The 16193-nt window shown below is 50.0% G+C and overlaps 1 protein-coding gene and 1 non-coding gene across 16 annotated transcripts; both read right to left on the bottom strand.

Moving 5' to 3' along the window:
• Nucleotides 1-1082: 1082 nt before the first annotated feature.
• On the bottom strand, nt 1083-15872 carry PABPC4 (poly(A) binding protein cytoplasmic 4). Of its 15 annotated transcripts, none has more exons than XM_029229765.1 (16): nt 15253-15872; nt 12273-12466; nt 11432-11547; nt 10052-10191; nt 9597-9691; nt 8796-8933; nt 8093-8188; nt 6100-6372; nt 5657-5744; nt 5111-5230; nt 4522-4608; nt 4300-4427; nt 3052-3145; nt 2807-2937; nt 2441-2543; nt 1083-1395 (listed from the first exon to the last, which is right to left on the bottom strand). In XM_029229765.1, exons 1-15 carry the CDS (start codon nt 15443-15445, stop codon nt 2454-2456), a joined length of 1983 nt encoding a protein of 660 aa, XP_029085598.1. In that variant the 5' UTR covers nt 15446-15872; the 3' UTR covers nt 1083-1395; nt 2441-2453. The 15 variants fall into 15 exon arrangements, 11 of the variants coding, with proteins under 11 accessions (XP_029085598.1, XP_029085602.1, XP_029085601.1 ...); XM_029229769.1 differs by having other exon boundaries at nt 5159-5230; nt 15253-15576; XM_029229768.1 differs by having other exon boundaries at nt 1086-1395; nt 2484-2543; nt 5672-5744; nt 15253-15552.
• On the bottom strand, nt 7688-7822 carry LOC114900159. The gene has a single exon (XR_003794776.1). It is a non-coding gene; the product is annotated as a small nucleolar RNA SNORA55 (small nucleolar RNA).
• Nucleotides 15873-16193: the final 321 nt, after the last annotated feature.

The raw sequence follows: 16193 nt of genomic DNA, 5'->3' as shown, positions 1-16193 counted from the left end.
GCTCACGAGCTGAGGGGTAGACCCCCACAAGAGACCCCGGCCCAGGCTGCCACACGCCGCCTGGGGCCCTGGGTCTGCACCCAGTCCACACAGCCCCCAACTTGGACTCAGTCCGAGCCCCGCCTCAACCCCACGCCAGCTCACCCTAGTTCAGGACCCATTTGGTGGCAGCCATCTTGCTCCTCGGCTCTTCCGCCGGAAGCCGTTACCTGGGCCCCGCCTACGGCCCCACCCCCTCACCGGCTGGCACGCAGGCTCCCACACTGCTCAGGTCCCAGGAAGCTAGGTTTGGAGGGACAGTCTGACGTCAATAGAAGAAACACACATACTCACATTCACTGCGGACATTAGAAAATAGGGGAACCTACATTAGATTGGGCCTTTACATCGGTTAAGGCGAAAGCACACCTTGAGAAAAAGGGGGAACCTGCCAAGAGGCACAAACCAGGGAACATTGCAGGGAAAGGGACCACCTGGGTAAGACCCTGAGGAAGGACAGCCTGCTAAGTTTCAAGGAAGAAGGGGAAAAAAAAGTGTTGCTGCAGGACAGGGAGGGCAAGTAGAGTAGTTGACCCTGACCAGGTTAAGGTCGCTTCAAGGATTGAAGGAACGACAGAACATTTAGGCCTCCAGCCACTTGGATCTCTGGAAACTTTTCCTACTGCCAGCTGCAGAATCTGAGCAAGTGGACCTGCCTGCAGGATAAACTGACAGTAGGAGATAAGAGGGGACTGGCAAACCCCAAGCAACACAGTCCAAGAAGGGAGAGGCAAGATAGGTTCTGCGTGTCTCACCATGTGTCCTTGGAAAGCACGCCAATGCCACCCTTTACCCGATTTTCCTGTGCCAGACCCAAGGTCTGCTGTGACTGTACTAGACTTCTGTTCCCAATATAAAGGTCCTCCCACAGTAGAACACAATGGGACAGTTCTGCACACATTGCTAATCCAAAATAATCTTATAACCATCAGGAAAGGATGGCAAGATATACAGAACTTCACTTGACCCTATTTACATCCAAAAATTACTTGCAGTGAAAACTGGAATTTATACAGAAAACTGTGGTCAGAGAAAAACAGAGGCAGTTTTATGGAGATTTTTTCTTTATTGAGAAACTTAAGACTTGGGTACATCAAATAAAACCAGTTTCTGGGGAGAAAAAATCAAACTCACAATAGAAAAAAAAAAAAGTTAACACTGTTTGGGCCACATCAGAACCCAGAGAATATATTCTTTTAATTGAAAAATTCTAGGTGCTTCATAATTGACCTTTTGATACAAAATGACCTATTAAATTTGCAATTTGTGGTTCTTGGTGTTGAGGTCCATAGGACAAGTTAGGACGTCTTCAAACCTTGAGCTGAATTCCATGAGGGTTTATTTGGCTTTTGAATCCTGAAAAGAAAAGCACCGACACTATGAATACAAAATCAAAAAAACCTCAGAGACGCACGGAAATCTCTGATGTAAGTACTGTAGAGCAGGGTCTCAGCCTTGGTGCCCACTGATAATTCTTCTGTGGGGGCTGTCCTGTGTATTGCAGGACGTTTAGCTGCATCCCTGGCCTCTTCCCAACTAGATACCAGTAATATTCCCAGTTGTGACAACCAAAAATGTTTCCAGATATTGGCAAATGTCCTCTGAGAAGGCACCCCTGGTTAAGAACCAGTGCCTTCGAGGGTACTTGTATGTAAAGCCCCAACCTTGACCCTTCCTGGCCATCCTTGCTTAAACTCAAAATGACAGGGCTCAGGCCCTTGACAAGGGGCTATGACTATGCCAAGTCAAGCCCTACCAACACACGAGCTCTGGCCCTTACCATGTGCTCTTTTCCCTTGCCTCTGCCCATGTTCATTTGGTCCTCTCTTTTCTCCATCTGGAGGCAACCACCAGTCCTCGTCAGAGGTCCTAGTTAAGCTTCACTGCCCCAAGTCCCTGCAGACAGAGGCCCTGGCCCCCAAATGCAGAAGTCGATGGGAACACACCTTGTAACTGTAGCCAGGTGTGTCTGTCTCTCTCACTCTGACACCAAGGCCTCTGCCCGCTGTGTTTCCAGAGCTAAACTGTGGATGCCACACAACTGACCTCACAACCTCAAGCCAAACTAGGGAGATGTTCATAGAAATGAGGCTGTGGGATCGGATTATGACAATGCCTCATATATCCACCATTATTCGAGACAAACAAGGTGATTCTTGAGAAAGATCTAACCAGGTGCTCTTTATGGAGAAAACTGTTGTTTGTGTCTTCTAATTTACCACCAGGACTCTCTTTTTTCCATATTAACTCATCCAGGTGACAGAAAAAACCCAGGTGACAGCCTGCCCAAGTTATCAGGTTAAGGGATAGAAACATGGCTCTACATATACATTGCCCCTAATCTTTCAGGGAGATGGTTCAAGAGTCATAACCATTGCAGAAAATAAAGAGCCAAACATACGGTTTGTCCTTGTCTAAGAGGTAGCAGCAGCAACAGCGCCCACCTTCTGGGCAGCTTCTTTCTTGGCATGATGAGCCTGTAGGACCGCCACAGCTTCATCCACCTGTGAGAAATTTCAGGTGGTCAGTGACACCTGAGGAGAGCCCCTCCACCCCTCCCTGGCACCCAGGCCCAACGGTGGCCTCTCCTGGTGCTGACCGCTTTCCCAGATACCCACGCGCCAGCAGCCCTCAGGTCACAGGCGAGGCACGAGGAGGTCACAGGGGCAGCAGACCCTTCTCTCTGCCGCCCCTGGGTGTCCAAGGCCACCCCGTGTCCTCCTGAGCCGAGTGAGCGGAAGCCGCGGGGGTCTGGTAGCCTGCTCACCTTGGAGCGGAGAGACTCGGGGGACTCCAGCATGTGCAGCAGCTCCGAGTTGTCAATCTCCAGCAGCATCCCCGTAATCTTCCCAGCCAGGTTTGAGTGCATCGTCTGGATGAGCGGGAACAAACGTTCACCTGTGGGAAGGTATTCCGTGAAAAACCCAGTGGCATCCCAGTAGAGAAGGGATGCTGGTGTCCAGGTCAGTAGCAGCTCTGGCCCCCTCTTCTGCAAGCACGTGGGTCACTCACCCAGCATCTGTTTCTGTTCCTGCGGGGGTGCTGCGGCCAGCATGGAGGCGGTCAGCGGCTCCTGCCCCTGCACGTGGACCGCAGGCTGGGGTGCCTGGGAACCAGGAGAGGCGGCGGATTAGCACCCGGGTAAGTACAGTGACAGTGGTCATGTGCACAACCACTCGAGTCTACTGAGTTAAAGAGGAGAAGGAGGTAGTTGTCTTTGCTGTCAGGGAACTGACTGCAGTCTTGGGGATTCAGGTAAAGGAACAGAGTGGTGTGAGCAAAAAACACAACCAACCACAGTTAAAATGCCACGTGCTATTCGAAGAGAAGGGAAATGACTAAAAAAAACCTACAATGCTACACAATCATTTACCAAATGATTTTACTTTACTCAAGGCTACAATGATCATAATTTACCCAACGCTGCCCAAGACATTGAAGCCTTGTTAATAAATAAGATACCATGAACACTTGTATGTGTAGCCCTTTCCTGAAAGTTAGTTTTCCTTTAGGGTGAATTCCCAGTAGAGACTGGGTTGAAGGACATGAATAGGAAAATGCTTATAATTACATCCTGTATCACTTTCACTGAACCGCATGTTTTTATTGTATTAAATGCTGAGGACCGTCAATACCAGTCACAGTGCTAAAAGTAGGGTCTTGTAGGCAAAAATATTTCTCATAGTGCCAAGTTCTGGGAAATTTCCAACTCAGAGCACAGAGCAGGAGGAAGCAAGGCCCAGCACAGCTCCTCCAAGCAAACTGCAGAGTTCTGCCACAAGCTCGCTGCTTGGCCTGCCTGAGAGGCACAACTCTAGAGATAGCAGCTCCAGCTTAGAGAACCTGAGATCCAGGTCCAATTCCTCCACCCAGCCTAATACCTCTGAAGATGAACCTTTCATCTAAGATGTTCTTTGCCACCCAGTCACCTGGAGAGCAGCTAAGGATCAATTCGACCACTGGATGTGAAAGTGAAATGGAAGCTTCAAAGAGCTGAGAGAGCCCATGCACGCGGTGAGGAGAGCAGGAAGCACAGCTGCCTCCTCGGGGGCATTGCTGAGCCAACCATTATCAGAAGAACACTTGCAAGCCCCTTCTCTCCCACTAGAGAGTCCCCCAAGGGCAGGGTCACCACACGGGACACGGCTCCCTGACACAGAGCAGGCATTTAATACCTGTTGAGGGAATCCAAGCAAGGCAGCTTTTGAATCATGTGGAAGCAGGGGGGACCCTTCTAGGGTTCTGTTTGATGGACCTCACCTGCAGGGGCTGGATGGCAGGGTGAGGGCTGCGGACACTGGAGGCGTATTTGTAAGGTGCAACAGCCCGAGGAGCAGCGGCGGCAACAGCGGCACGAGGCGCTAGGCTCTGCACAGCTGTGGGAACACCTTAGGAAAAGGACAAGTAAAATTAAAGCCCATCGGTCTGGGCAAAGACCCGTCAAATCCCATCTTTCCCCATTCTGTGTGCATCCAATACCACCTCCAGACTGGCAGCTGTCAGTCAGCCCTTGCTGGGCGGCACCAGCCCCACCAAAGTCCATAGCCAAGCGGTCCGGGCACTCAGACCCTACAACAGACCAGCAAATGCACATCAGTGTTGGCAGCAGATGTCCAACTGGCCACGTCCCACGGAAGGAGCAATTCCAAAGCATGTTCATACAGCACACATCACACATGGGGCCACTACCACTACTTTCGAGGAAAAGCCAACAGAAAACATACAACTCTTGCCACCTCTTGGAACACAGGACATAATCTGCAAAAAAGTCCCTTGAATCTCCCAACCCCACCCAAAGAACAGGCTGCCTCTGTCGTCATTCAGCTAACAAATTTCTACAATTAACCTTGTTCACGTGAATCACCGATGAGGCAAAGAATCTTAAAAGGAACCAACACTCAGAACTCATACTGTTTCCCTGCTCCTTAAGTACCCACCTAAGCACACAGCTAAGAGTAAAGAACCAGGACCGGACAACATGGTGAGCCCAACGAACTGACCAACCCTGAGCAGAGCCTAGTCGTCCTGACTCCCTCCTCCCCGGGCCACACTTCAAGGCCAGTTTGCTCACCGACTCTCTGAGCGGTAGTAGGGAGGCCACGAGAGGCCGGAGCATTACCAGTTGGAGCCAGATGGCGAAGAGCTGGACGAGGCCCAGACTGGCGTATAGCACTTGGCATTCCTTGGAAGCCTGGTGAAGAGACAAAAAATGCACGTCACTCAAAGCGAGAGAGGCATGGACATATACACACTACCAAACATAAAATAGCTAGCTAGTGGGAAGCAGCCACATAGCACAGGGAGATCAGCTTGGTGGTTTGTGACCACCTAGAGGGGTGGGATAGGGAGGCGGGGGGAGGGAGGGAGACACAAGAGGGAGGAGATATGGGAACATATGTATATGTATAACTGATTCACTTTGTTATAAAGCAGAAACTAACACACCACTGTAAAGCAATTATACCCCAATAAAGATGTAAAAATAAATTAATTAAAAAAAATGCACGTCACTGATGAACGACACAGCCGAACCTAGGCTGTGCCTCAGAGGGGGCAGGGAGGGGAGGCCAGGACAGGTACATCCTGGGTGATCAAATCACTGTTCCCCACCACCTACCTTGAGGTCTCCCACCTTGCTGCCAGCGTGGATTAGGCCTCATCTGTGCTAACTGGTTAGGTGTGTAATATGGAGGTCTTCCCTGAGCCTGTAAGAAAGAGCAGCCAAGCCCTTTTATTTAAGGACCTGAAGCCACACTAGAGAAGTATCTCATCTCACCTCATCTCACTACCAGGCCCTAGGCTAATTATTCAGGACAGAGGCGCTCTCTACTCAAGAGCTTGGGGGAGGGACAGCCAGTTAACAGGGACTCTTTTACTTTACCCCTGTCACTGTGTGTGCACAACCACGAGTTAAGTCCTTCCTTGTTTTATTTGAAGGATCTTTACTGTGACATTCTAGAATTCCAATATCCAAAAATCCCTCTCCCCAACCACTGCGGACTATAGGAGCAGCTATCAGCAGGCAGGTTCCAAGGAGACATGAGCATACTGCATACCCACCTGTGGAACTGCTGGCACAAAGTAGCCCCCAGCTGCAGGCTGGAACTGATTTAAGATGGCATTGGCGGGGAGCGCTCTCATCCCGGCCACCCGCTGCATATACTGGTTGGTCAGGTGAGCCTTTCTCTCTTCTTTTCTCTGGGCCAGGGCGACATACAGTGGCTTGGAGCCCACGATGCGTCCGTTCATCTCCGTGACTGCTTTGGTTGCCTCTTCAGGGGATGAGAAGCAGACAAAGCCAAACCCTTTGCTTCTCCCATCCTCCAGCATCACCTACAAAACGAGACCAGCCACTTAGCACAAAGGTGTCTGTGTGTTAAAACCTGGGTTCCACGCCAAGAGTTACCAGGTCTAGGTCAAGGCTTCACAGTCCAGTCCCACGATGGACCCCAGACCAAATGAGTCACCAACTGAATCACAAAGTCTAAAGGGAGAAACTAAGTTTTTTCCTTTTTAGATCCCCAGGTGACTCAAGTTCCCAAATACTGTGATATGGCTAATGGTTGAACCAGGAACCCAAAGATGTTTCCTCGTACCTAGAAGCATAGCTATCTCTGGGAACTCACAGAGATCTGGACATTAGCATCAAGCAACTTATTTGTAAAACTCATCTGCCCAAGACCTTGGTGAACAAAACTTAGTAAGCTCTTAGCAAGGTTAGGACATGCTTTTGAAATACATGTGGGCAGGAGTCATAAAATCAATGACTGCCACCATTAATTCAATGAGAATAAACACAGCAGAACTACAACCAGCCGGGAGACAAGCAGCTGGATTCTAGTCTCACTCTGTAATCTCTACATTTCACTCATGTCTTAGCTCACCGCCTGGTGAGCCTCCTGAAGTGGAGGACATGGGAGTAAAGATTGTGTATCAACCCAACACCTGTCTACCAACAAGGTGGACCAGTAAGGTGTGTGAAAGTAATGTGACACCTTGATCTTGGGCATGGTGCCGGGAAACTTCAAGATACGGTTCTTTTGCTCTCTTCTTGCAAATGCCATCTTGACTCCTGTGCTGGTCCGCTAAGAGAGACTATCATTCCTTGCGCTGCTGGAGGCCCGTCATGGGGGTGATAGGAGGGAGGGGGTGAGGAACTGAGGAAATTCCTGGGGTGGCTTCTGGCCAACGCCCTGCAACCACTGATAATGCTCCTGGGTTGTGAGTGACAAGCTAAGGGCCAGGGCAGGGTCACCAAGTCTTTACCGGCCCGCTGGCCTTCTTTCTCATCCCCTGGAGGACTCTGTGACATCTGCCTCACCTCTGTGGAGCAGGCATAGAGTCTGCAACAGGCTATGCCCCAAAACTTTCCAATGCCATCAGTGCCCACCACACACCCAAAGCACCAAGGACACACAATACAACATCTTCACCTAACCAGCATTCTCGTCTCATCCTTATCTTCACAAGGGGGTTTGTACTTACTCCCCCAGCTAACTCAGTTGCTATCATTATCAAAGAAAATCAAGATGATGCACATTGCAAAACACGGAAAAACAAACTTTCCACTCCCCTCTCCTTCTTTAGGACACCAGATGGAAGTTCCCAACCCCAGCTCCAAAATCATCAAAACACCTTCGTTCAAGGAATGTGTGGCAGAGTTGTAGAGACAGGCCTCAAGACAAGTGAAAGACAACCTGTCTGGATTTCCCCTGCTCATGCTGTGGCACCATCTGTCCCCACACCAGCACAAAGCAGCAAAGAATGGGAAAGATTCAGGTGCTCTTGGGGGGCTGGCAGGGAGGCACTGAGCCAGATGCATCTCCACATCCCAGTACTTGGGAGACAGTGCAATGTTAACCTAACAAAATGTCATTTTCCAGAACATATACTCAGATGGGTAACCGAATGCCAGGAGGAATTTGCTAGATGAATGTGGTAACTACTCTCAGAAATGAAAATTTAGATCCTATTCCTTCAATGAAGCAAATGCAATAAACCTCTGCAAGTTTACAACTTCTGCTTTCAATCCCCACATCTCAGTATAAAATACCTTAGCACTGGTGATTGATCCAAAAGGAGAAAACTCTTTCCTTAACTTTTCATCATCAATGGTGTCATCCAAGTTCTTAATGTAGAGGTTCACCCCCTGAAGCAGAAAGATCTGTTAATTGCACTTGTATACCTCACACATTTCCTAAGACAGTGGTTCTCAAAATATGGGCTCCAGACATGCAATAGCAGTATCTCTGGGTACTCGTCAGAAATGTAAATTCTCAGGCCAGAACCCACACCTAATGAATCAGAAGCTGTGGGACCCAGCAATCTGTTTTCATAAGCCCTGCAGGGGATTCTGATGCAGGCTCAAGGCTGAGAATCTACTGCTGAAGACTCTGACAGGACCATCGATACAGTCCCAGCCTTTCTCACAGCTGGTCTGGCTGACCACTGACCTAGCAGGGCTCTCCTTACACCGTTCCAAACAAAGTGGTATCATTTAAGTAAACAGAACGCACATGACTAAGAACAACAGGCTGAGGCTTCCAGAATAGAGTCCCTAAATGAATAAATTATCTTCATCCTTGTTCCAGAACCGCTGCTGTATCTGGTAGGTACATCCTGTTAAACCTGATGATCTTGAGAGAAATGAGGAGACTCGTGGTCCCCAAAAAGAAAGCCTGCCAAACTAGGGACGCTTTTGCCAACATCTCGTGGTACAGCCCCTGCTGGTAGGCTGGGCTGAGACCACGTCTTACCTGATACCGACTAATTCTCTCCTGTTTCAGCTGTTCAAATTTTCGCTTTAACTCGGCCTGCCGTTCCACTTTCTTCTGTGCACGGCCGACGAAAATGACTTTCCCACTGATTTCTTTTCCATTCATCTCCTCCACAGCCTGAAGAGGAAATACATGATTTTAAATCAAGATGCAGAGGCAGGGGCCTTGCTCTGGAGGTCTGTTAAGTCCCACCAAATATTCTGAGAGAAAAAATCTTCCCTACAGGGCTAAAAATTAATTTCACTCTGAAGTCAGCTAAGCCAATCCAAACTTCCTCATCAGTAAAATGGGGTTAATATTTAAATGGGTCACTGGTCCAGATAATTCAGTGAAAAAACTGTACAGCTGTATAAATACAAGCATGGTAGACATGAGCCTAGGTTGATAATCTGGCTGCCACTAAATTCCTTAGGTTCTTTCAGGGTATTGAGTGATACATGTTGAGGGCCTAGCACAATGGTTCTCCCGGAAGCGGCTACTGTTCTTTTATCAGATCAGCAACTCGGGACCCTTGGTTCCCTCACCTATGAATGGGAACAAATGCCTGCCCTACTCTTTCAACCTACAGGGCTGAACAGCTGAGGTGATGGGCACATGCCAAGTGCTTTGAAAACAGTTATGTGAAATCCCTCAGGAAGACAATTCCAGAGCACAGTGACCATGCATCACTACTAGGTACTCAGACAATTACAGCTCAGCTCTACCATGTGCTGGCAAGGCCCTGTCCACACACTAGGGCCACTCCCTACAAATCCTCCCCGACCCTCATGGTGCTCTCACCTTATTGGCATCCTCGTGTTTTTCATAACTCACAAAGCCAAAGCCTTTGGATTTCCCACTGGGATCTCTCATCACCTTGACACTTAGAGTCTTACCTGTTACCAAAGACAGAACTATTAGTAACAGCATCTCTATCACAGCTCAAGGAGAGAAGGCTTCTCTAGGAGCCCACTTGAAGCAAGCTCCTGCTGAGCCCAGATGGACTCTAAGAAAGAGGCACCATGCCTGGCCTTCTACTTCTGACCAAGCTGCTGAGATGGCCTTGGGGATGGGACAAAGTAGGATGAAGCCAAGAGCCGAGGCCTCGAGTCTATTCCTATCTACCCTGTGGCCTTTGTCATACAAGGCATTTTACTTCTGGGTCTAGGTGGGCTCATCTGTTAAGTAAAAATAGATGAATTCCAGGTCTGGTGGACTGTGAAAGGGGACACACAGGACAAAGGACCCTGACTTACCAAACTGGCTGAATAGCTCTTTCAGACTCTCATCATCCACCTCTTCCCCAAAGTTTTTGATATAAACATTGGTGAATTCCTTAGCTTTGGCTCCAAGCTCAGCTTCCCGCTCTTTTCGAGACTTGAATCTGCCCACAAACCTAAAAAGAAACCGTGAAAAACAGTGATCACTCAGAGGAACAAAACATGATTTCCAGGGGCCCGAAGGAACGCAGGTTAAAGGCTGACAGGAGAGGTTAAAACACACGAGTTCCCATCCAACCACCAAGAGAGCAAGCTCAGAGATGTCCCAACTCCCCAGTAGAAAGAGAAAGAGGCAGGACTGTCCTACAAGGACCAGCCCCAGGGCTCCTGGCTCAGGCCAGGGCTCCTCCTACCACATCACACTGCCTTCGTGAAGAAACCTGATGACCATGTTTTTAAAACGTTCATTTCTGTGCATCTATGTAAATGCATAGAAAAGGTCTGGAAGGATACAAACCAAACTGTTAACAGTGGTTAATCCTAGGAGTGAGACTGTTGGAGTGAACTAAGAGGTAGCCTTTGCTTTTCTTCCTTTGTTTTGGTGCTGTTTACACTTAATAGGGAAAGGTATCCATACATGAAAAATCTTTAGGCTTTTTTCCAGTGATACCTTTAGAAGACCTGACCACTGGGCACATGCACATCATTAACACAAGCCATCCCCTGGTCTGTTCAGTAACACAAAGGACAGAAATGACTCTTGTCATAACCAAGATTTATTGTCCCTTCTCTCCCTGCATGGCTTAACTAAGATCCCCATCTCTCCATTCTGAAATAACCACACCAAAGCAACAAGGTCTATTATGAACAGTCTTCTGCAATGGGATAAGACTTTTCATCGTAACCAAATTAATTATTGCTGTGGAGCCAGCCTTGTATTTGAAGACCACTGAGTCATAAGTTAGCCACGTGGAGGGGACAATTTGCATCAGCCCCTAGCGAGTGACCCCACGGAAAGACCTGAATCACAGAAGGCCAAGGTCACATGACTAGTACACAGCTCCTGGTCAGTCCAGGGCCCTCTCCACTCTGCTGCTGGCCAAGACCCCTGCTCAGAGTGGGCTTAAGAGCTGCCTTCCAGCCAGCCCCTGTTGCCGACGCTCACAAAACCCACAGACGGATGCTTTTAAGGGAGAGGCGGCAGGCCAGCCATGGCTTGGGCAGAAAGCCCACCTTGGCGAGTCAAAAGGGCTGCCACGGCTCGGGCAGGGAGACTCACCAGCCCTGGAGTGGAGAGGTAGGAGCAGGCCACACTTGGGCCGAGAACCAGTAGCCGCCTTGTGTGTGCCAGTTAATACCGAGGTGGGGCCACGGCTGGCTCATGCGACGGCTGTTGCTCCAGACTGGGACACTCACACTTTGCGGTCATTGAGGAGCATGCCATTCATCTTCTCGATAGCCTTGTCGGCAGCCTCCTGGGTCTCGAAGTGGACAAAGGCATAACCCTTAGAGCCGTTCTCATCACACACCACCTGTCAAAAACAAGGCGGGCCACTTCAGCGCCACTGCCCAGCTGCAGAGACTCGAGAGCCGTGTGGGCTCCTGGGTCTGAGAGGCCTCTAGCCCATCCATGTTCAAAAGGCAGGAGACTACAGCGGGTACCCAATAATGTTCCATTTAAGAATGGTAGCCACCATTAAGCTCCTTCTATTCCAAATGTTTTCTTACTTCATTAAAAAAATATATTAAGATCTGGGTGCAAAACCACAGGGCTACAGAGTGACGAACCAGTTTCCAAGCCCACAACAGAATTTCAGTCTAGTGTGGAGTCAGACATGTAAACCACCACCACACGAGCTGTACAAAATGCTCCACATAAACAGGTGCGTGGAGAAGGAAGAGGGTGAATTCATGCTTCTAACATGACTAAGTACAGCTTCCTGGAGACCAGAGGCATTGCTCTGGTACTTTCCAGCCCCCTACTCCCCAGGAGAAACCTTTTGATGCCTTCCAAAGCTAGAAAACAGGAAGGATATTTCAGGCAGAGGGAAGAATAAACAAAGACACAAAAGCGCCTGCTGGTTTATGCTGGGCTGTGGCACCGAGGTTTGCTGCAGTGAACTTTTAGACTTCAGAGCCATTTCCAGCATTTTGGAAATTATCATACCCGGTCACCCAATTCCAAGCAATTCCCCATCTGGTATTTGTTTTCATGATTCTGTAATTATTCTGCTGAAATCATTTAATCAGTGTTTACCTTGCAGGACAGAATGTTTCCAAAAGCCGAAAAAGTATCATAAAGTGCCTTGTTATCTATAGATTTGTCCAGGTTCTTGATGAAGACATTTCCCACGCCAGATTTTCTCAAAGAGGGATCCCTCTGAGACCACATGATACGGATTGGCTTTCCCTTAATCACATCAAAGTTCATGGTATCCAAGGCCCGCTCAGCTGCAAGAGAGAAACATATTTCAGTCAAGGATATAAAATGTTACCTGCCACCATCCCAGGAACAGATAACTCCAGAACTTTCAAGGTAAGCACTCTGATGAAATTCAACTCTATCAAAATTAAAGGACATCAGATTCCTCTAGGCTGCAGTGCTACTGAGGCTAAGTTCTAGCTAATCGTCCTCCTTCATGGCAGAAGTCTCAACCCCTCTGGGGTAAGGAGGTTATGCAAGATAATCTAAATGGGTTTATAGCACCAGGATCAAATAACACCTCACATTTGACTAAGCTTTATCATTTATAAACGACTTTGCAGCCTAGTGCCCACCAGGATGGAGGTGGAAGAGGTGAAATGATCCCTCTTATAAAATGGACAAACTTATGTTCAGTATGGCTAAACGGTATAGCTAACTACTGACTAAGAAACTAATGGCAGACTTTCTGATTATTTTTCAGTAAGGTATTGCATCAGCATTATCAACTAGCTGTCACTTAGTTTACAACCTGTCTATGAGACAAATGACTAAAAAAACCTGTGAGCAGTCGATTGGGGAAAATATGCTATCTCCAAATTCAACCCAGTTTCTTATATTTTCAATTTCTGAAAACAGAAATTGATTCTGATAAAAAAGCCTCAATCATCAAAATGATGGCCACACATGGAAATGTTCTTTGTATCATCAGGACAAGAAGGATGAAACTGCAACCCCTTTCTGCCTAAGTTGACAGTGGAGGCAGGCCCTGCACCTAGTGGTTTCTAGGCTACCTAGAAGTCTTCATCTGCGTTCTACGGAATTCCAGGACTTTCAAATGCCCTGGTGCCCAACAAAGTTCTCAACCCAGTGCTTGGGGACGCTTCCTTAGCTTCCCAACCCAATCCATGTATACACCACGGAGACCATTTAAAGAACCAGAGACCAAAATAACCCTTACCTGTCAGCAGAACACTTCTCTTTACTGGTAGTAAAAAGGACCCAGACCCACTTCCCCTGACTTACGCACTGACATCTCCCAGAATCTCCTCCTCCATGAAGGGATGGGGGTAGAGGGTGTTTCTCCCGCCTCAAGGCACCGTCTCACTTAAAACAGGGACACAATCCCTAACTCTGCCCCTCCACAGGCTCAGCTGTCCAGTCAGCCAGCAAGATATCTCCTTTGCCCTATTTCCAACCATCTTTCCCACTTTCCTCAGGTGGGCTGGTTCAGCATGAGAGGGGAGGAGATCAGGGAAAGTGGGGACGGCAGATCCAAGTCAGTGCAAGTCCGGGACAGAAAGAAGGGCTCGCTTGTGAGGACTCTGTGATCCACAGCCTGGGACCCCTAACTGTGTTGCGTGAATTAGCAGCCCATTTCAACACAGCTCCTGTCTATTTCCGGAGAGGTCTGCACAAGGCAACTCGGCTTAGTCTGACAAATCTGGCTGCACTTATTTATAGCAGGGAGAGGTCCTGCAGAGGTATGTGTTGGCAGGCACACTAACCAATGGCTTCTGCTACTATCTCTAAGTGACAGGACTTTTGCTCAGAAGAGTCAAGGAGGCAGACAACAGCCAATGTGCCCACTACTCCCCCCTTAAAAGGCCACACTCAGCTACCTTCTTTGTGCCCTGTGGCCAGACACAACTCAGAGCACACTGAACTGACGGTAGCAGTGCCTTGTGTCTCTCAACAAGTCCAATTCTCTGGTCTCAGCTGCATCCTGGGCAAGTGACATTCTCTGTGCTTCACGGACAGTGAACGAAGTGGTGACAAAAACAGGGACCCGGAGATCCTTGGCCACAGAATGGCTTGTTTCTCCCAGTAATGGTCTCTACAGTTGTTCCCTTTTATTCTGGAGTCACGTGCAGCCCCTGATTAGGTTTCTTCTGGCCTCACTCGGGCCAGGCCTGCAGCATACCTCTCCACGCTCCGGGCTATGGCCCCAGTCAGGGCTGGCAGAGCACTGCACCCACAGTCCCAGCTTAGCCTCCCACCTTTTGCAGCTGCTTTTCTCCCTCAGAAGTCCTATTTTCTTCAGACGGGATGAAGTAAAAGGGTTTTGTCAAGTATAAAGCACTGTGCACAGGTTGAGGCCATAATCCCCACCAGCCTAGCGGATTTCCAAGAGGCGCTTCCCCAGACTACCTGCGTACCACGCTCCACAGCCCAGGGCTTGTCCAGAGAAAGAACTCCTCCGCCCCGGTGGCAAACACGCAGAGGAGGGAGCTGGCCCAGCACCACACACTCTCTGGTGGTGCTAACACAAGTGCCTGCTCAAGTTCAACACACAACATTGTTCCCCTACTTTCTACCTGCCCGGAAAAACCCCTTACCAGCACAAAGTCAAAGACTCTTAGCCCAGGGTACAGTAAGGGGAGGGGGCAACAGCTTTGCCTAGGTAAAATTTTTTAAGTAATTGTGTTTCAATCATCCTGTCCCTTCCGCAGGCCTGTGAGGGGCCCGAACACCTGGCCACTGACCAGGCAAGGCTCACAGAGCAAACCGCCCACATACGGAATGACAGCGACTTCCTTCTGGTCCTGTTTTACAGCCTCCTTGGGCTCCAACCCCACCAGCACCCATTAGCCCAAGGTCACCCGGTTAGCAAGTGTTGTGGAAGCAAGACTGAAACTCTGGTCGTCTGATGCCAGGATCCCGCGTTCTCAACTCCCATGGCTCGTCCCCGACTAGGGCTTCTGTGGCAACGTTCTGTCGCGATGCCCTCTCCACGGGGGTGGGGACCTGCCCGGAGAAGGAATCTTAGGGTCCCCAAAGAGCCCACGGACTTGTGGCCACCGCTTATACTCACCGTCAGCCGGCTGCTGGAAGTTGACGTAGGCATAACCCAGGGAGCGGCGGGTGATCATGTCGCGGCAGACCCGGATGGACAGCACAGGCCCCGCAGGACTGAACTTTTCATACAGCATGGCCTCGGTGACGTCCGAGTGCAGGTCACCCACGTACAGGGAGGCCATGGGGTAGCTGCTGGCCGCAGCGTTCATCTCCCCAGCCCCCAGCACCCCGAGCCCCGCCAGGAGGACTTCTTAGCGGGGGCCACACAGGACAAAGGGGGCTCCGCTCCGAGCCGCGGCCCACAGGTGGCAGTGAAGCTCAGAGAAGCTGGAGTCGGCTCCGAGGGCCGGAGAGGAGTGCGGGGACGGCTCGGACGAGACTGCCCACCCGCAGACAAAAGGCTCTCAAAAACAATATGGCCCTCCCTGGGAGTTTGTTAATTTTCAGCTGTTCTGGTCTGGAAGCTCCCAATTTCAAAAAATGAAAACAATGAAAACGGGGACTGTCCTCCAAATTACAAAAATTCTTCCCGAGGCAACCCAGTGGTGCCCACGGCGGCCTCCGGAACGTGCGTTTCTCTATAAATATAGGCCTCGGGCTCCCGACGGTTTAAGATTACAGCAACCCAGGGAAGAGGGAAACCAAATATTTGTCGGTGCCGACTCGGCAAACCCCGGGCGGCCGAAGCGCGCAGCCGCCTCCCACGCCGGGCCGGCGAAGGGCAGCGCGGACACGTGGAGCGCGGAGGCCGGCGCGCGGGGGGCGAGGGCGGCGGGCGCGGGGCTGCCACGCGGCGCGGCCGAGAGGCGGGCTGAGGCGCGTGGACGCGGGCGCGCGAGCGGCTCACCACCGGACCGACGGACGGGGACCGACGAACGCCCAGGTGCGGCGGCGGCGGCAGCGGCGTCGGGCAGGCCGGAAGCGTGCAAAAGTGACTTCCCCGCGGGTTCTCCGAGG

This window comes from Monodon monoceros, unplaced genomic scaffold, assembly GCF_005190385.1.
Source record: "Monodon monoceros isolate NGI ecotype Baffin Bay Population unplaced genomic scaffold, NGI_Narwhal_1 Super_Scaffold_18, whole genome shotgun sequence".
Classification (NCBI taxonomy): domain Eukaryota; kingdom Metazoa; phylum Chordata; class Mammalia; order Artiodactyla; family Monodontidae; genus Monodon; species Monodon monoceros.
Note: the sequence above shows the minus strand (reverse complement) of the source record. Positions and strands in the feature narration are given on the sequence as shown.

Coding starts and splice junctions, on each gene's coding strand:
- PABPC4 (XM_029229765.1), bottom strand. CDS start 15,445: ATGAACGCTGCGGCCAGCAGCTACCCCATGGCCTCCCTGTACGTGGGT. Junction 11,548..12,272: donor GAAACATTCTGTCCTGCAAG/GTAAACACTGAT, acceptor TGTTTTTGACAG/GTGGTGTGTGATGAGAACGG. Junction 2,938..3,051: donor GGAACAGAAACAGATGCTGG/GTGAGTGACCCA, acceptor ACCTTCCCACAG/GTGAACGTTTGTTCCCGCTC.